This window comes from Entelurus aequoreus, linkage group LG07, assembly GCF_033978785.1.
Source record: "Entelurus aequoreus isolate RoL-2023_Sb linkage group LG07, RoL_Eaeq_v1.1, whole genome shotgun sequence".
NCBI lineage: Eukaryota > Metazoa > Chordata > Actinopteri > Syngnathiformes > Syngnathidae > Entelurus > Entelurus aequoreus.
In genome coordinates this window covers 6,704,143-6,725,327 of record NC_084737.1, presented here as the reverse complement: position 1 = coordinate 6,725,327, position 21,185 = coordinate 6,704,143, and the positions used below count along the sequence as shown (strand labels likewise).

Genomic DNA, 21,185 nt, shown 5'->3' with positions numbered 1-21,185 from the left:
GTAGTAGCAGGCTAAAGTTAAATTATTTAGTATGCACTAATTAAAGGGGCAGAGCTTTAAGAGACATTTTAGCTTTTATATTTTATAAGATATATTTTTTGTAAGAACCACAATTAATAAATATATATTTCAGTGAATAATTTATTGTTCAAATCTGTATATAAATATGTACATAAAGTGTTGTAATTACATTGTAAAATGGATGGATGGATGGACATTTAAAACCAAACTGTTATTATTAATTAGTAAGTATACATTTTTTTAGCCTTTTTAGAGAAAATCATATAATTTTAGTAAATTATGCAAATTACTCGATGATGTCATGGTGACCACGCCCATAGCCCCCACCGCCACAGGTATCTTGGCAGTTTATGGGAAACACTGCACAACCCTTCATTTCTGATACGGATATCAACCAATACTGATATATGCAGCAGCTATTCCCTTAAACTTCCCACACCACGGACATATTAGCAGCAAGCTTGTTGCTATGTGGAGTCTGAAACTGTGCATGCCGATATCAGCATCAATTGTAGGCTGATATTGGCTGACCGATATTATCGTAGACTGTAGACTTAAAAAAAAGCTTCTAAGTTGGTGACAGCTTGACCCTGTAAGAAATTAATTCAGTTTTCCTATAGGAATATTTTCAATTGAAGGTAAACTACTGTAATTAACGGCCAAAACATCCACAGTTCAAATATAAAATGTTATTGGAAAAAATGACATAAATACATCAATAATTAAAGTACATTTTCCATTTGATCAATTCAAAAACATATGTCACAAACTCCAGCTCTAATTTCGAAAATAAGGACAACCAGATGTTTCAACTAAATATGAACAATTGACTCGAGTTGCACTGTTTGGCCTTTCTATTTTTAGCCCCTGGTTTACTGCAGAGGTTAATGGCAGTGGCGTTGTTAAAGGAGTCCTGGTAGAATTCTGCTTTTGGGCTTTCCTGCTTCCATAACCTTTGGTGTCAAGGGGGACCAAGACTATGATGGGAGGTCAAGAAGCATTGGGAACAGGGACCAAGTGTCGGTTCAGGAAGACACGATTGGTCCACGCATGAGGGAACACAAAGTCGCTTTCAGTCTACTTTGTTTACGCCCGTTATGTTCGAGCACGCCGCGTCACCATGGTTGTCTTTTTGTAATGTTTATTTGAATAACAATGTCATATGAAAGATTACATACAAAACAAAACACGTTATTTAAGAAAACAGTATTTTTTTTTGAAACCGTACAGATCCATACAGAAACCTGAACCATGTGCTCAGAAACCTCAAATGGCAAGGAAATGTATCTTTTTCTTACGACTTTATTTACAAAACCCAAAACCAGTTCAGTTGGCACGTTGTGTGAATGGTAAATAAAAACAGAATACAATGATTGGCAAATCCTTTTCAACTTATATTCAATTGAATAGACTGCAAAGACAAGATATTTAACATTCCAACTGAGAAACTTTTTTTTTTCGCAAATAATCATTAACTTGCATTTAATGGCAGCAACACATTGCAAAAAAGTTGTCACAGGGGCATTTTTACCAGTGTGTTACATGGCCTTTCCTTTTAACAACACTCAGTAAAGGTTTGGGAACTGAGGAGACACATTTTTGCAGCTTTTCAAGCCTTATACATTGGCTTTAAGCTAGCGGCATTAGAGCCAACCTTCATCCTGAATAAATGTATCGCTTTTTTTTCCCAGTTTATGATTTGTAGTTAATCCTACACATATGTGCTTTCCTTGTGGAGAATATCAATAAACCACCTCAAGTCATTTTTTTCATCTCTAATTCAAAAGACTTGACATATTTGGCAAACTAAATTGCAACATTCAGCAAGGCCAGGATATAGTGTAGCCCAGGGGTCACCAACGCGGTGCCCGCGGGCACCAGGTAGCCCGTAAGGACCAGATGAGTAGCCCGCTGGCCTGTTCCAAAAATAGCTCAAATAGCAGCACTTACCAGTGAGCTGCCTCTATTTTTTAAATTTTATTTATTTACTAGCAAGCTGGTCTCGCTTTGCTCGACATTTTTAATTCTAAGAGAGACAAAACTCAAATAGAATTTGAAAATCCAAGAAAATATTTTAAAGACTTGGTCTTCACTTGTTTAAATAAATTCATTATTTTTTTTACTTTGCTTCTTATAACTTTCAGAAAGACAATTTTAGAGAAAAAATACAACCTTAAAAATGATTTTAGGATTTTTAAACACATATACCTTTTTACCTTTTAAATTCCTTCCTCTTCTTTCCTGACAATTTAAATCAATGTTCAAGTAAATTTATTTTTTTTATTGTAAAGAATAATAAATACATTTTAATTTAATTCTTCATTTTAGCTTCTGTTTTTTCGACGAAGAATATTTGTGAAATATTTCTTCAAACTTATTATGATTAAAATTAAAAAAAAATATTCTGGCAAATCTAGAAAATCTGTATAATCACATTTAAATCTTATTTCAAAGTCTTTTGAATTTCTTTTAAAATTTTTGTTCTGTAAAATCTAGAAGAAATAATGATTTGTCTTTGTTAGAAATATAGCTTGGTCCAATTTGTTGTATATTCTAACAAAGTGTAGATTGGATTTTAACCTATTTAAAACGTGTCATCAAAATTCTAAAATGAATCTTAATCAGGAAAAATTACTAATGATGTTCCATAAATTATTTTTTTAATTTTTTCAAAAAGATTCAAATTAGCTAGTTTTTCTCTTCTTTTTTTCGGTTGAATTTTGAGTTTTAAAGAGTCGAAATTGAAGATAAACTATGTTTCAAAATTTAATTGTCATTTTTTTTTGTGTTTTCTCCTCTTTTAAACCGTTCAATTAAGTGTAAATATCATTAATTATTAATAATAACATAGAGTTAAAGGTAAATTGAGCAAATTGGCTATTTCTGGCAATTTATTTAAGTGTGTATCAAACTGGTAGCCCTTCGCATTAATCAGTACCCAAGAAGTAGCTCTTGGTTTCAAAAAGGTTGGTGACCCCTGGTGTAGCCTATGTTGCCTTCTAGAATAAGCAGTAACTGAAAAAAAGAGAAACACAATATAATAATTAAAGCTGCAAGCAGCAATGGACGGGACCGACTTTGAGGGCTCATAAAATCCAAACCGGAGCAGTAATTGAAACTCTTTCATCAACTTTTAATCAGAAAGGTTCAATCTCTCTCCTGTGCTAATTTGAAGCCGACACGACAAACGCGCTCAGAGGAGATAATGTTTGAAAGAAGGTGACTGTTTTTACACAACTTTTGTTTTGAAGGGTGAATTGCAAACTTCCTGTTGATTTTTGCTGGGGGTTGTCAGTGTATGAAATATAGGTGTAAGTGAGACCTACATAGAGGTTTTTGTTTCATGTCTCTACAACATTCCTACTCGGAGTTACAGGCAGTTTTGTCTGTGTTTTCTTCCTAGGGGGCGCTAGAGCACAATTTTGAGTTTCGGGGTTTGGTTTTTTGATTAGATCGCAATTTTCGGCAGTCCTGATGTGTGTGTCTAATTTGGTGAGTTTTGAAGCATGTTAAGGGGGTCAAATTACAGCTCAAAGAGGCGGCGGTGGTATAATAATAAAACGCTAGAAATACAATAGGGTCCTCTGTCCCAAAAGGGAAAATATATGTTAATACTAATAACTACTAAGACAGATTCGTTTTTAAATACATGTAAACATTTTTTAGCCGTTTTTTTTTTTTTTAATATATGCATCAATGTCAATCAAATTAATCACGACGTCATAAATATGATGATGTCATATTGACCACGCCCCTACCGCCACATAGATAGTGGCAATCTGGGGAAACCCTGAATGTGTGCCCCTAGCGTCTGTTTGTGAAAACTAAACTAGGGGTCCGATTCACTATTAGTAGTGGATATTGGTCTGATATCAGCAAAAAATAGGATTATATCGTCTTGTATGTGAAATATAAGTGCAGATACAAGCAGTCCTACAGCGTGTTTACTTGTGTGAAGCTGGACAGCCAGTTGAAAGTTCCTCTAATAAGCACACAAGGTTGGTCTTTTCTTTGTATTTTAGTCAGGTCATTTACAAAAAGGTAAACATGGTAGGCTATAGGCTACTAGGAGCTAGCAGCTACACAACAGCTAAGCACATAATAGCCCACAAGCTAAACATGTGTTGTCAGAATAATTGTATCTATGTTATCACAAAACTTTTGTGTTACATTGAGTTCAGCTCGCCCGGCGAGAGGACAAAAGCTGTTTCTGATCCTACCAAGAAGAAGGCTTGTAAAACTCCACTGTGTAGGATGGGAAGCAACATGAAGGTGTTCTGTTTCTTCGATGTATTGTTATCCACAGAAAGATTTTGTCTTGACCCGAGAACTACAAAGCAGAGAGGAAGCAGGACCAAACTCCCCTCCGGGCGAAATTTTTCTTTGAACTGTTTTACGACCTTTTCTTTGAACTGTTTTTAATCAAAGGTGACGGCTGTTTACGACCCCCCTCCCTTAGAAACAGCTGTTGCCATGTAATCAGGGAAAGTCCAAATAAAAGAGGAGGCGCACAATCTTTCGTCAGAGCGTGGTGACACTGTGCAAGGGTACAGATGTACACGTTTCTCCTCATTGAGCCAAATTTTATTCTGTCTCTGTTTGATTCCTTGCTTCTTGTCTTGTTTAATAGATGTCATCAGTGTTTGAACCTGACACGTGTCGTGAGTGTCCTTAATTTAACAATATTGCAATCCAAAACACAACATTTGTCAATATAAACTAGTATCAAATCATTATAGTTGCTTACGGATACAGTTTTCAAGACAGAAGTGTGTAATTATCTAATGAGGAGAGGACAAGAAAAGTGTGTACCTGTGTGTAGGCACTGAACACGTGGCTCTGCACTTCATCCATTGAGTCCATCCCGTATGCCACAGTGCCAAGGTGGAGCCGGCGGAACACCATCTCATTTTGGGTCAGAGTTCCTGCCATTTAAGTGGTTAAACACCATCAGTTACATTTTCATAAATATGACTGACAAAGACAAAATATTGGTATCAAGTTGTGAACTTGATACCCGAGCGCGGCCAACGCTGCTGCTCACTGCTCCCCTCACCTCCCAGGGGGTGAACATGGGGATGGATCAAATGCAGAGGACAAATTTCACCACACCTATTGTGTGTGTACAATCACTGGGACTTTAACTTTAACTTAACATGTAACGCTGTTGTTTCACGGTACAATATCAATAAGTTACTAAAATCAGATATCGATATCGACATTTGAGTTGCATTTGTGGTATTAGCAAACTTAATTCATGTTTCCTTCTTTAGTTACGGATAAACAGTATTTTGATTATTAAAGCACATTTTCTTTCAGTATACAAACTAAATGAGGCAATTCCTGGAGGAATTGCGTGTGAACGCTCCAATGCTGACGTTGAACTGAAATGCTGACAGAATGTAGTCTGAATGTAAGAATGGTTTGAATGTTGAAGAGTTAGAATTTCCAGGAAAACCGGAATTCGGTTTGGAACTTGGGAAAGTGTTAGTTTGAATGTCCAGGATGAGTGGAATGCGTTGATGTTGGAATGGTTTGAATAGGTTGAAAAAAGTGGGAATCGTGCAAGTTGGAAAAATGTCCCATTCATTTCAATGGGAACTTCCTGGAAATTTGGGAAAAGCGGGATTTTTAAGAAAATGATTGGCAACACTAAATGGTCCCTAGTGTGTGAATGTTGTCTGTCTATCTGTGTTGGCCCTGTGATGAGGTGGCGACTTGTCCAGGGTGTACCCCGCCTACCGTCCGAATGCAGCTGGGATAGGCTCCAGCACCTCCCGCGACCCCGAAAGGGCCAAGCGGTAGAAAATGGATGGATGGATGATTAGGAGCATGAATGTACTGAATGAGCTGAATTGGTTGGTGTTGGAATTGTTTAAATCGGTCAAGAAATGTTGAAGAAGTAACAGTTTTTTAATTGAGAAATTGTATTATGGAATTCCTGGAATTTCGGGAAAACCGGAAATGTTTCTAGTTCCTAAACCAACTTGTTTTTTTGTCCTGACTAAGAAAAATGTTTTGACGGTGGAACAGTTGAAATGGGATGAAAAAAGGAAAAGGAGTAGCCAAATGAAAAAGGTTGGAAATAGAGTTAGAATAAAAACAGGAATTCCTGGAAATTTGTTGAACGTGGAAAAATGGTGGTTTGAATGTCTAGGACGAGTTGAATGTGTTGAAGCTGGAATGGTTTGAAGAATGTGGGAATTGTGGAAGTTTGAATAGACAATTAATTTTGAATGAGGAAAATGAAAAAAAAACCTAGGAATTATGGGAAATCGGGGATTTTTTTTAGAATTAGTGAAGTAGAGCACACAATTCCCAAACAGGCTGAATATTTTGAAGTTGGAACAGTTTGAATCCGATGTAAAATGTGGGAATTGTGGAACTTTGAAGAATGTCCCATTGATTGCAATGGGAATTTACCAAAAATGTGAACATTTCGGGAAAAGCGGGAATTTTTTTGAAAATGGAAAAAAAACTTGAATGGTCTGAATGAGTTGAAATGGTTGGTGTTGACAGTTTTTCAAATTGGTCGACATGTTGACCGCTCTGGCTGCAGTGCCCTCTGCTGGTTGTTCAGGGGAGTGTGGGAGGAATGTCTCATCGACACAAAAGCAAAAAAGCGATCCACATATGCAAATCCAATACAAATACAAAATCAAGCATATTTATATTAAAATCTCAAAAATATATTTACAAATACAACTTTACTTATACAAATTCTTGATTTATTTTTATGTCACATTTTTATATATATACATTTTATTTGTATATATTTTCAAATCTAAAAAATATATTTACAAATACGCGTTTATTTATACAATTTTTTTATTTATTTGTATATCACATTTGTATTTGTATATTTATTCATATATGCATAAGTATTAATATCATATTGATATATATAAGTTGATGTGAGACAATTCTACTTCCATATTGACACAATTAGAGCAGTATCGCAATATTATCATGAACTTGCCTTGGTTGTACTTGTTGTTTTTTTAAGGTCTTACCTTGTAATTTATTTCACTGTGTGGTACTAAATTGACCCTAGTGTGTGAATGCTTGTCTGTCTATTTGTGTCGGCCCTGCAATGAGGTGGCGACTTGTGCAACTGGGATAGGCTCCAGCCCCCCTGCCACATCAAAAGGGACAAGCGGTAGAAAATGGATTGATGGATGTGTGAATTTTAGTATATTCATTGATTTTATGGTGGGGTTTTTTTTTAAGCCCAGCTAGGGACAAGTGTTGGAAATTAGCTTTAAACTCTCTGTGTAGCATATCACTTACATTTTGGAACTATGTGGAACTGAATTGTCCCTATTTAAATAAAATTATATTAATTTGGGAAACATTACATTAATATTATCGTGTATCAATTACAATAACCCCTGAAGTTTTTCGTATTGACTAAAAACTGTACTGTCTTGAGAGGCGTCAAGAAGCATTTGTCATCAATTGACCTAACCAAATATTTTTGTCTAAATTAAAGTTAAAGTACCAACGATTGTCACACACACACTAGGTGTGGCGAAATTATTCTCTGCATTTGACCCATCACCCTTGATCAGCCCCTGGGAGGTGAGGGGAGCAGTGGGCAGCAGCTGTGGCCACGCCCGGGAATAATTTTTGGTGATTTAACCCCCAATTCCAACCCTTGATGCTGAGTGCCAGGCAGGGAGGTAATGGGTCCCATTTTTATAGTCTTTGGTATGACTCGGCCGGGGTTTGAACTCACCACCTACCGCTCTCAGGGCAGACATTCTAACCACTAGGCCACTGAGTAGGTGCACGCTAACAAATGAATAAAGTACAATTAATGGTCCAAAACTCACTCCCTAAATGTGATATTTCATTGGCATGTCTTCATAATAGTTGTTGATAGAATATAATAGAATAGAAAGTACTTTATTGATCCCTGGGGGAAATTCAGCACCACAGTTCGCTGACAATAGACAATAAACACTTAGGTATGTATTACATGTGAATAATATAAATACAGTCTATTATACAGCATTATTCACATGTGAAAAACATAAATACAGTCTATTATACAGCATTATTCACATGTGAATAATATAAATACAGTCTATTATACAGCATTATTCACATGTGAATAATATAAATAAAGTCTATTATACAGCATTATTCACATGTGAATAATATAAATAAAGTCTATTATACAGCATTATTCACATGTGAATAATATAAATACAGTCTATTATACAGCATTATTCACATGTGAATAATATAAATACAGTCTATTATACAGCATTATTCACATGTGAATAACATAAATACAGTCCATTATACAGCATTATTCACATGTGAATAATATAAATACAGTCTATTATACAGCATTATTCACATGTGAATAACATAAATACAGTCTATTATACAGCATTATTCACATGTGAATAATATAAATACAGTCTATTATACAGCATTATTCACATGTGAATAGTATAAATACATTATACATGTACAGTCAAAAGGAACATATGCATTATACAGTTTGATGGCTGTCGGTATGAAGGACTTCCTGTGTCGTTCCGTGTTGCATTTTGGGAGTTTATGACATATTTTCATACTGTACTGTATGTTAGTATAGGAATTGACCGATACCTGTCTTGTCGGTCAGCAGGTAGGAGATGCGGCCCAGCTGTTCGGGTATGGTGCTGGCCCTCACCACCGTTCCAGGTATCTTGGAGTCCCTCTTGATCATCCAGCTGAAAACCATCTTCCCCATATCCAGGTTGACGCGCAAGCTGCGTCAAATGAACCAAAAAACAGCAGGACTGATAGAAAAGAATATTCCAACGAGCGCGCTGCTACACGGCGGTGCGGGTGGGAGGGGGCACCTGATGGGTATGATGTTGGAGAAGAGCAGCAGGAAGCGCAGGATCTGCAGGTACCAACGCCCTGCGAAGTGCTGCAGGGCCACCATGACCAGAGACACCACCACCAGGGCCCCGAACAGGATCTTAGTCAGGCAGTTCACCTCCAGGTCGAACAGGCCCACCTGACATGAACACAGGGAATGAATAAGTTGGTTACCACAACGTATCCAACTGAACGTCATTCTGATACAGGGGTCACCAACGCGATGCCCGCGGGCACCAGGTAGCCCGTAAGGACCAGATGAGTAGCCCGCTGGCCTGTTCTAAAAATAGCTCAAATAGCAGCACTTACCAGTGAGCTGCCTCTATTTTTTATATTTTATTTATTTACTAACAAGGTGGTCTCGCTTTGCCCGACATTTTTAATTCTTAGAGAGACAAAACTCAAATAGAATTTGAAAATCCAAGAAAATATTTTAAAGACTTGGTCTTCACTTGTTTAAATAAATTCATTAATTTATAACTTTCAGAAAGACAATTTTAGAGAAAAAATAGAACCTTAAAAATGATTTTAGGATTTTTAAACACATATACCTTTTTACCTTTTAAATTCCTTCCTCTTCTTTCCAGACAATTTAAATCAATGTTCAAGTAAATTTATTTTTTGTTGTTGTAAAGAATAATAAATACATTATAATTTAATTCTTCATTTTAGCTTTTGTTTTTTCAACGAAGAATATTTGTGAAATATTTCTTCAAACTTATTATGATTAAAATTCAAAAAAAATATTCTGGCAAATCTAGAAAATCTGTAGAATCAAATTTGAATCTTATTTCAAAGTCTTTTGAATTTCTTTTAACATTTTTGTTCTGGAAAATCTAGAAGAAATAATGATTTGTCTTTGTTAGAAATATAGCTCGGTCCAATTTGTTATATATTCTAACAAAGTGTAGATTGGATTTTAACCTATTTAAAACATCTCATCAAAATTCTAAAATTAATCTTAAGCAGGAAAAATTACTAATGATGTTCCATAAATTATTTTTTTTATTTTTTCAAAAAGATTCGAATTAGCTAGTTTTTCTCTTCTTTTTTTCGGTTGAATTTTGAATGTTAAAGAGTCAAAATTGAAGATAAACTATGTTTCAAAATTGAATTGTCATTTTTTTGTGTTTTCTCCTCTTTTAAACCGTTCAATTAAGTGTAAATATCATTAATTATTAATAATAACATAGAGTTAAAGGTAAATTGAGCAAATTGGCTATTTCTGGCAGATTATTTAAGTGTGTATCAAACTGGTAGCCCTTCGCATTAATCAGTACCCAAGAAGTAGCTCTTGGTTTTAAAAAGGTTGGTGACCCCTGTTCTGATATAACAGTGTTGTCTGGTCACGAGACTGAAATACCTTGTGTCTTGGGTTGGAGGTGTTCATGACACTGCGCAGCTCCTTACCAGTGTATATCACCACCCCCACCACCGTGCCTGTGAGCAGGTACACACCTATAAACACACTGTCCTATAATAAACTGCCTTAGCAGTCCTGCAAGCAGCGATACCTACCGGAGGCCACCACCGTGCTGGCCCACAGCGTGTTCTCAATGCTGAGGCTTTCGTTGATGGGAGGGTCTCCGTCCTCCTGCGGCAAGACAACAACCACGCCGGCGTTTGTGTACGCCTGAAGCCACGTTTCCACCAAGCTCAATTTTGTACAGTACAGTTTGGAAGACTTACAAAATCTTTCGTACCGGTTTATATATGCGTCTTATGGTCCGGTGCGGCTAATATACGTAAACTAGGGATGTCCCGATCCGATATTGATATCGGAAATCAGTCCGATATTAGCCAAAAAAGTGAATATCGGATTTTATCGGACTGAATCTAAAAACTCCGATATAAGCGCTCCGATATAAGCTGTCTATTTTCCGCTGCAGCACGTCTATAATAGGTGACTGTAGGTTGATCACACTCCAACACAGTAGGTGGCGGCAATGCCCCTTAATTAACGTTGGTGCCGGCCGCCGAAGAAGAGCGTCTCTGATCCAGCATGCACAGCCCACGTGATCACAACAACGACAACGCGTGTGCTTGCAGCATGATGTCGGCTGTGTGGAAGTATTTTAACGTAAACTCGGACAAAGATGTTGCCGCTGAATGCAACATTTGTCAGGCGCAAGTGTCCCGTGGAGCAGTGGTCCCCAACCTTTTTGTAGCTGCGGACCGGTCAACGCTTGAAAATTTGTCCCACGGACCGGTGGGGGGGGTGTATTTAAATTTTTTTTTTTTTTTTTACATAAATAAATAAAATGAGCACGTTTGTCGTGTCGGCTTCAAATCAGCACAGGAGAGAGATTGAACCCTTCTGATTAAAAGTTGATGAAAGAGTTTTAATTACTGCTCCGGTTTGGATTTTATGAGCCCTCAAAGTCGGTCCCGTCCATTGCTGCTTGCAGCTTTATTAGGGTTCGCATGTACCCTGTACAAAGGACTCCCACTGGGAGTCCTTTGTACAGGTACAAAGGAACCTATTGAAATTGTAAGGTTGATTATTATTCCGCAGCTTTGCGCACTACTTTGCCCCCCTTAACATGCTTCAAAACTCACCAAATGTTTTACACACATACAAAAACTGGGACAGCACACTTAAGTAAAAAATCCAAACCCCAAAAATCAAAATTGCGCTCTAGCGCCCCCTAGGAAAAAAACAAAAACAAACTGCCTGTAACTCCCACTAGGAAGGTCGTAGAGACATGAAACAAAAACCTGTATGTAGGTCTCACTTAGACCTACAATTCATAATTTCACATCCTCGGGCAAAAACCAACAGGAAGTTGGCAATTTCCCCTTCAACACAAAAAATGACTAAAAACACTAATTTTTGCCTCTTTGAGCTGTAATTTGACCCCTTTAAAATACTTCAAAACTCACCAAACTTTTTACACACATCGGGACTCTGGAAATTGCGATCTAAAAAAAAACGAATCCCGAAACTCAAAATTGCGCTCTAGCACAATTTTTGAATAAAACAGACAAAACTGCTTCTCAGAGGAAAACACAGACAAAACTGCTTGTAACTTCCGTAATCATGTGAGCTTACGGACTGTATTTATTATTTATTACGGACAGTCCGTAATAAAATACTTCAAAACTCACCAAACTTTTTACACACATCGGGACTGGTGGACATTGCGATCTAAAAAAAACCAAACCCCGAAACTCAAAATTGCGCTCTAGCGCAATTTTTGAATAAAACAGACAAAACTGCTTCTCAGAGGAAAACACAGACAAAACTGCTTGTAACTTCCGTAATCATGTGAGCTTACGGACTGTATTTATTATTTATTACGGACAGTCCGTAATCATGTGAGCTTACGGACTGTATCCCTATTGATCTATATTGATATAGAATGTATATATTGTGTTTTTTATGTTGATTTCATAAAAAAAAAAAAAAAAAAAAAATTATTTTTTTTTAAATTCTTGTGCGGCCCGGTACCAATCGGTGGTTGGGGACCACTGCCGTGGAGGGACAGAACCGGGAAGGTTCAATACAAGCAACCTCATCGCACATTTGAAAAAACACCACAAAAAAGAACATGAGGATTTTCGCGAGAGCAGCAAGGCGAAGCAACAAACCTCTGGCTCGCTTCAGCAACCCACGCTGGCCGAAAGCTTTGCAAGACGTGACAAACTATCACGGGACAGCAAACAGGCAATGGCCATAACAGAAAAGATAGCCCAGTTTATTGTGCTTGATGACCAGCCCCTGTCGGTGGTGAGTAATGTCGGCTTTAAACGCTTAATGGAGCACCACGAACCTCGCTACATTATTCCTAGCCACCACTACATTGTAGACAAAACTACCGTAATTTCCGGACTATAAGCCGCACCTGACTATAAGCCGCACCAGCTAAATTTAGGGGAAAATACAGATTGCTCCATATATAAGCCGCACCCGACTATAAGCCGTAGTATATAGGGGTTCCTGCTACCACGGAGGGGATTGTCGGGACAGAGATGACTGTTTGGGAACGCAAAGCGTCCCATTTATTAACAATAAATCTTTCAATCGTTCAATCAAACTTTCACATCTTTGACATGGCGAACAGCATTCGTGCAGAGTACAAATAATACAACGGTGCAAAGTAATACAAAGTGCTCGCCTGTACGTTATCAAAATAACCAGCCTACCGGTATATGAAAAGTCAGTCTTTAATCATTGTGTCATCGTCTTCCTCCTGCGTACTAAAACCACCGAAATCCTCTTCGTCGGTGTCGGAGAAGAACAGGCCGTAAATAAGCCGCACCCTTGTATAAGCCGCAGGGACCAGAACGAGGGGAAAAAGTAGCGGCTTATAGTCCGGAAATTACGGTATACCCCAGATGCACGAAGAGGTTAAAAAGTGTACTGCCGCACAGCATGCCGAAATGCTTATCTTCTTAAAAAAAAATCTCCACATTATGCTCGGACTGCAGAAAGTGGAGTAAGGGTAGTCAGTACTGGCTGATTATTATTTGTTTTATGCTCTTGTTATTAGAGTGATATGTTTATTGTGTTTACACTATTCTTCAGTGATGACTAAGAGTAATTACTACATTGTTTTGGGCACAGTCAGTCAGTGAAACTGGAGCTGTGAACTCTTTAACTTAGAGCAGTTGGACAGTGGACAATATTGTGTTGTTTTTGTCCCTGCCCACAGTTGTTTCCAACATATGCTGACAGTAAAAAAATAACTGAAGTGAACTTGAATTGTTTGCACTTTAAAACGTTTTTTTTATTTTTTGAAATTGGATTTATTTAGGTTATTTTTCAGGGTCTTCTAATTTATTTTTAATTTATTCTATTCAATTGTATAATTATGTTGGTATTAGTGCTTATTTTGCACTTTAAATATAACATTTTGTTTTTATTGGATTTGTTGAGGTAATACTCTTATGTTGAAGGTTAAAATTTATGTAACCAATTGGTTAATAATAAATGGGTCAGTTTTTCCTATACCTACTCTTGCTGACTATTGTTTTCTGTTTTAAGACTACAACATCAGTAACAGTAACATCACTTTATCAAGCCTTTTCTAACATTCCACATAACAAAATAAGGAATAAATCAATGTATGATTCGTGCCTATATCGTATCGTACTGATATCGGTATCGGCCAATACTCAAGGCTACAATATCGGTATCGTATCGGAAGTGAAAAAGTTGTACCGGGACATCCCTAACGTAAACTATTTATTTTGTCTAAAATTTGGTGGGTGCAGCGGCCTAAATATTGGTGCACTCTATAGTCTGGAAAATACAGGATTAAGGTGCATAAAAGTTACACAATTGGTACCGTTGTGTAGCGGTATCGATTCCCAGGTACCAGGATTTGGTACCGTATTGGTTCAAATGTGAACAGAACTAGAGATGTCCGATAATGGCTTTTTTGCCAACATTCCGATATTGTCCAACTCTTAATTACCGATTCCGATATCAACCGATACCGATATATACATTCGTGGAATTAACACATTATTATGCTTAATTTTGTTGTGATGCTCCGCTGGATGCATTAAACAAGGTAACAACGTTTTCCAAAATAAATCAACTCAAGTTATGGAAAAAAAATGCCAACATGGCACTGCCATATTTATTATTGAAGTCACAAAGTGCATTATTTTTTTTAACAAGCCTCAAAACAGCTTGGAATTTGGGACATGCTCTCCCTGAGAGAGCATGAGGAGGTTGAGGTGGGCGGGTAGCGGGGGGTGTATATTGTAGCGTCCCGGAAGAGTTAGTGCTGCAAGGGGTTCTGGGTATTTGTTCTGTTGTGTTTATGTTGTGTTGCGGTGCGGATGTTCTCCCGAAGTGTGTTTGTCATTCTTGTTTGGTGTGGGTTCACAGTGTGGCGAATATTTGTAACAGTGTTAAAGTTGTTTATACAACCACCCTCAGTGTGACCTGTATGGCTGTTGATCAAGTATGCCTTGCATTCACTCATGTGTGTGTAAAAGACGCATATATTATGTGACTGGGCCGGGACGATGTTTGTATGGAGGAAAAGCGGACGTAACGACAGGTTGTAGAGGACGCTAAAGGCAGTGCCTTTAAGGCACGCCCCCAATATTGTTGCCGGGTGGAAATCGGGAGAAATTCGGTAGAATGGTTGCCCCGGGAGATTTTCGGGAGGGGCACTGAAATTCGGGAGTCTCCCGTGAAAATCGGGAGGTTGAAACCGATACCGATAATACATTTTAAAGCATTTATTGGCCGATAATATCGGCAGGCCAATACTATTGGACATCACTAAACAGTACCCATCCTATGCTAACTGTCACACAAAAAGACAAACATAGCTGCTGCTACAGACCAAATGTGTGAATGTACACACACTCACCCTGGTGAAGGTTCCGATAAAGTTGTGGATGTCGATGTTTGGCTCTTCCGCGTACACGTAGGATCGGATCTGTAGAAGGTCCTGCGGGCCAACAGAAACACAACTTTAGCGCTGTTTTGAGTACAAAGCAGTGACTTCATTTGGTAACTAGATGAAGGAGAAGAAGAAGTTGAAGACGTTTAATTAAAAGATGAATTTTGGTGTAGAAAACCATATGTTTGAATGCTTCGGAGCATTCACACATTAATAATAATAGATTAATTTTGTTGTAGAAAACCATATGTTTGAATGCTTCGGAGCATTCCCACAATAATAATAATAAATAGATGAATTTTGGTGTAGAAAACCATATGTTTGAATGATTTGGAGCATTTACACAATAATAATCATAAATATATGAATTTTGGTGTAGAAAACCATATGTTTGAATGCTTTGGAGCATTCACACAATAATAAATAGATGGATTTTGGTGTAGAAAACCATATGTTTGAATGCTTTGGAGCATTCACACAATAATAAATAGATTAATTTTGGTGTACAAAACCATATGTTTGAATGCTTTGGAGCATTCCAACAATAATAATAATAAATAGATGAATTTTGGTGTAGAAAACCTAATGTGTGAATTAGTTTTGGTGTAGAAAACCATATGTTTGAATGCTTTGGAGCATTCACACAATAATAAATAGATACATTTTGGTGTACAAAACCATATGTTTGAATGCTTTGGAGCATTCCCACAATCATAATAATAAATAGATGAATTTTGGTGTAGAAAACCTAATGTGTGAATTAATTTTGGTGTAGAAAACCATATGTTTGAATGCTTTGGAGCATTCACACAATAATAAATAGATACATTTTGGTGTAGAAAACCTTATGCTTGAATGCTTTGGAGCATTCCCACAATAATAATAATAAATAGATGAATTTTGGTGTAGAAAACCTAATGTGTGAATTAATTTTGGTGTAGAAAACCATATGTTTGAATGCTTTGGAGCATTCCCACAATAATAATAATAAATAGATGAATTTTGGTGTAGAAAACCATATGATTGAATGATTTGGAGCATTTACACAATAATAATCATAAATATATGAATTTTGGTGTAGAAAACCACATGTTTGAATGCTTTGGAGCATTCACACAATAATAAATAGATACATTTTGGTGTACAAAACCATATGTTTGAATGCTTTGGAGCATTCCCACAATAATAATAATAAATAGATGAATTTTGGTGTAGAAAACCTAATGTGTGAATTAATTTTGGTGTAGAAAACCATATGTTTGAATGCTTTGGAGCATTCACACAATAATAATAATAATTTGATGCATTTTGGTGTAGAAAACCATATGTTTGAATGCTTTGGAGCATTCCCACAATAATAATAATAAATAGATGAATTTTGGTGTAGAAAACCTAATGTGTGAATTAATTTTGGTGTAGAAAACCATATGTTTGAATGCTTTGGAGCATTCCCACAATAATAATAATAAATAGATTAATTTTGGTGTAGAAAACCATATGTTTGAATGATTTGGAGCATTTACACAATAATAATCATAAATATATGAATTTTGGTGTAGAAAACCATATGTTTGAATGCTTTGGAGCATTCACACAATAATAAATAGATTAATTTTGGTGTAGAAAACCATATGTTTGATTGCTTTGGAGCATTCACACAATAATAAATAGATAAATTTTGGTGTAGAAAACCATATGTTTGAATGCTTTGGAGCATTCCCACAATAATAATAATAAATAGATGAATTTTGGTGTAGAAAACCTAATGTGTGAATTAATTTTGGTGTAGAAAACCTAATGTGTGAATTAATTTTGGTGTAGAAAACAATATGTTTGAATGCTTTGGAGAATTCACACAATAATAATAATACTTTGATGCATTTTGAGGTGTAGAAAACCATATGTGTGAATGCTTTGGAGCATTCCCACAATTAGCGCTACAACAGAGCTGTCACCTACACAATATGGACGTAAGTATTGGGACACACTGGTATGTACTCACCGCAGCAGTGGGCAGCCTTTGTGTGCACGCCACCGGGAGGCGCAGCTTCCAGTCGGTCTCTCCATCCAGCTGGTCAGTGCGGAGGAAACAGGAGCCTGGGATGGAGCGTTCATATCCAACACAAGGGGGCGACAACAAACAAGCCTTTGGTATCAAAGAGGCACGTCTGTATTCATGATGCAGGCGGGGGGCTTGGACACATACTCAAAGTCTGTTCCAGCAGCCAAGCGTGACTTAAAAAGTGGCTTTGGAACAACTTTTGCGAGCGGTGCTTTTAAAAAGGGGGAAAAAAACAAAACATGTGGTCACATTAAGTGGTGGCCACCCAGCCCTCCCCCCCCAAACCTTCAATGCGTCATCCTGCCACAAACTCCCCAGTCCTGGCTCCTCATAATTGACCTAATGGCCTCCACATGGACGCGAGATAAGCAAAACACCATTTCCAGTAAGACAAAGATGTCGTTTTCCTCGCCCCCAGCAACTGGCGTGAAGTTTTAGAATCTTTAAATGCATTAGTTTGGTGAATGTACTATTAAATACTGCCATTGTTTGATCACAATTTAACAAGTTAACATGGACTTTTATATTTTTTACTTTTTACTATTGTGCTTATTTTTTTTTTTACACTTATTTGACAATTACTAATGAGAAAAAATTAGACATGAACCATTTTGGTGTTACATCCTCGTTATTAAAGGCCTACTGAAAGCCACCACTACCGACCACGCAGTCTGATAGTTTATATATCAATGATAAAATCTTAACATTGCAACACATGCCAATACGGCCGGGTTAACTTATAAAGTGACATTTTAAATGTCCCGCTAAACTTCCGGTTGAAAACGTCTATGTATGATGACGTATGCACGTGACGTCAATTGTTGAAACGGAAGTATTCGGACGCCATTGAATCCAATACAAAAAGCTCGGTTTTCCTCGCAAAATTCCACAGTATTCTGGACATCTGTGTTGGTGAATCTTTTGCAATTTGTTTAATGAACAATGAAGACTGCAAAGAAGAAAGCTGTAGGTGAGATCGGTGTATTAGCGGTTGGCTGCAGCAACACAACCAGGAGGACTTTGACTTGGATAGCAGACGCGCTATCCGACGCTAGCCGCCGACCGCATCTATGATCGGGTGAAGTCATTCGTCGCTCCGTCGATCGCTGGAACGCAGGTGAGCACGGGTGTTGAGCAGATGAGGGCTGGCTGGTGTAGGTGGATAGCTTATGTTTTTAGCATAGCTCTGTGAGGTCCCGTTGCTAAGTTAGCTTCGATGGCGTCGTTAGCAACAGCATTGTTAAGCTTCGCCAGGCTGGAAAGCATTAACCGTGTGGTTACAGGTCCATGGTTTAATAGTATTGTTGATTTTCTGTCTATCCTTCCAGTCAGAGGTTTATTTCTTTTGTTTCTATCTGCAGTTAAGCCCGATACTATCACGTTAGCTCTGTAGCTAAAGTGCTTCGCCGATGTATTGTCGTGGAGATAAAAGTCAATGTGAATGTCCATTTCGCGTTCTCGACTCTCATTTTCAAGAGGATATAGTATCCGAGGTGGTTTAAAATATTAATCCGTGATCCACAATAGAAAAAGGAGAGAGTGTGGAATCCAATGAGCCAGCTTGTACCTAAGTTACGGTCAGAGCGAAAAAAGATGCGTCCTGCACTGCACTCTAGTCCTTCACTCTCACGTGCCTCATCCACGAATCTTTCATCCTGGCTTAAATTAATGGGGTAATCGTCACTTTCTCGGTCCGAATTGCTCTCGCTGCTGGTGTAAACAATGGGGAAATGTGAGGAGCCTTTCAACCTGTGACGTCACGCTACTTCCGGTACAGGCAAGGCTTTTTTTTATCAGCGACCAAAAGTTGCGAACTTTATCGTCGATGTTCTCTACTAAATCCTTTCAGCAAAAATATGGCAATATCGCGAAATGATCAAGTATGACACATAGAATGGATCTGCTATCCCCGTTTAAATAAAAAAAATTCATTTCAGTAGGCCTTTAAAGACAACTTAAAACTCACATTTATTTCTACACTGGTAAGCTGTTAAATAGTTTTATGATGTTTGACTGGTGAACAGAATATTTCTACTTACAATAGATTTAGTAGTCTACAAAACCCAAAAGCAGTGAAGTTGTCACGTTGTGTAAATGGTAAATAAAAAGAGACTACAATGATTTGCAAATCCTTTTCAACTTATATTCAATTGAATAGACTGCAAAGACAAGATATTTAACGTTCGAACTGGTAAACTTTGTTATTTTTTGCAAATATTAGCTCATTTGGAATTTGATGCCTGCATGTTTCAAAAAAGCTGGCACAAGTGGCAAAAAAGACTGAGAAAGTTGAAGAATGCTCATCAAAGACTTATTTGGAACATCCCACAGGTGAACAGGCTAATTGGGAACAGGTGGGTGCCATGATTGGGTATAAAAGTAGATTCCATGAAATGCTCAGTCATTCACAAACAAGGATGGGGCGAGGGTGAGCAAATTGTCCAACAGTTTAAGAACAACATTTCTCAACCAGCTACTGCAAGGAATTTAGGGATTTCACCATCTAAAATCTGTAATATCATCAAAAGGTTCAGAGAATCTGGAGATGTCTTTTGGACAACGTCTTTTTCATGGACGCCCCTGCTTATTTCAGTAAGAGCCACATTCTGCACGTGTTACAACAGCGTGGCTTCGTAGTAAAAGAGTGCGGGTACTAGACTGGCCTGCCTGTAGTCCAGACCTGTCTCCCATTGAAAATGTGTGGCACATTATGAAGCCTAAAATATGAGAAGGGAGACTGTTGAACAACTTAAGCTGTACATCAAGCAAGAATGGGAAAGAAATCCACTTCAAAAATGTGTCTCCTCAGTTCCCAAACCTTTACTGAGTGTTGTTAAAAGGAAAGGCCATGTAACACAGTGGTAAAAATGCCCCTGTGACAATTTTTTTGCAATGTGTTGCTGCCATTAAATTCTAAGTTAATGATTATTTGCCAAAAAAAAAAAGGAAGTTTCTCAGTTAAAAAATTAAATATCTTGTCTTTGCAGTCTATTCAATTGAATATAAGTTGAAAAGGATTTGCAAATCGTTGTATTCTCTTTTTATTTACCATTTACACAACGTGACAACTTCACTGCTTTTGGGTTTTGTACTAGTTCGAGTCATAATCAAGAATGTTAAAAAAAACCAAGATATGTGAGGCACATCGGTAAATAATTACGCCTGTCATTTTAAAACAAGGTGTTTTATTATTCATTTTTACACATGTTAAAGTAAAGTTTCGGATATGTTTACATTAATGTTTATTTTCATTTCTTGTTTCTTTTTGCTTTTTATTATTACTATTATTATTATTATTATTGTTTTTGTTATTCATTCTTGAATGGCTTTTTTGCAAAATTTGTTTGTTTTTGTTTTGTCTACATATTCGAAATAAACATGAAAGAAGAAGAAGAAAAATTTAAAACATGGTCCGTGTAATTAATAAAGCTTTTATAATAGACAAAGTTTGACCCTGGAACACATTATTTCTATTCCCATTATTATGAATACAGGTTAGCTTCTTTTTACACTTTTTAGATGATTAGAAATGTTCAAATATGATTTAAAACATTGCCTGTACACTTAATAAAGCTTTTATGAATGACACAGTTTGACCCTCGGACAGATTATTTCTGCTTACTTTATTATAAATAAAGGTTAGCTTCTTGTTACACCTTTATGATGATTAAAAATGCTCAAATATGATTTAAAACATTGCCCCCTATACTTATTAAAGCTGTGTATGAATGACAAAGTTTGACCCTGGAACAGATTATTTTTATTTACACTATTATGAATACTGGTTAGCTTATTGTTACACTTGTGGTGACAAGTTAATAAAGTACAAATATGGTTTCAAATATTGTCTG

At 37.1% G+C, this 21,185-nt stretch overlaps 1 protein-coding gene across 1 annotated transcript in view; it reads right to left on the bottom strand.

Moving 5' to 3' along the window:
• LOC133653331 (probable phospholipid-transporting ATPase IIA) overlaps positions 1-21,185 on the bottom strand; it is a 130,372-nt gene that overhangs the window by 73,772 nt on the left and 35,415 nt on the right. The window contains exons 7-13 of the mRNA XM_062052499.1: positions 17,275-17,369; positions 15,240-15,320; positions 10,423-10,498; positions 10,268-10,344; positions 8,883-9,043; positions 8,647-8,789; positions 4,834-4,946 (exon numbers count right to left, since the gene is read on the bottom strand). Coding sequence (XP_061908483.1) covers positions 4,834-4,946; positions 8,647-8,789; positions 8,883-9,043; positions 10,268-10,344; positions 10,423-10,498; positions 15,240-15,320; positions 17,275-17,369 — 746 coding nt within the window. The remainder of the gene's footprint in view (positions 1-4,833; positions 4,947-8,646; positions 8,790-8,882; positions 9,044-10,267; positions 10,345-10,422; positions 10,499-15,239; positions 15,321-17,274; positions 17,370-21,185) is intronic.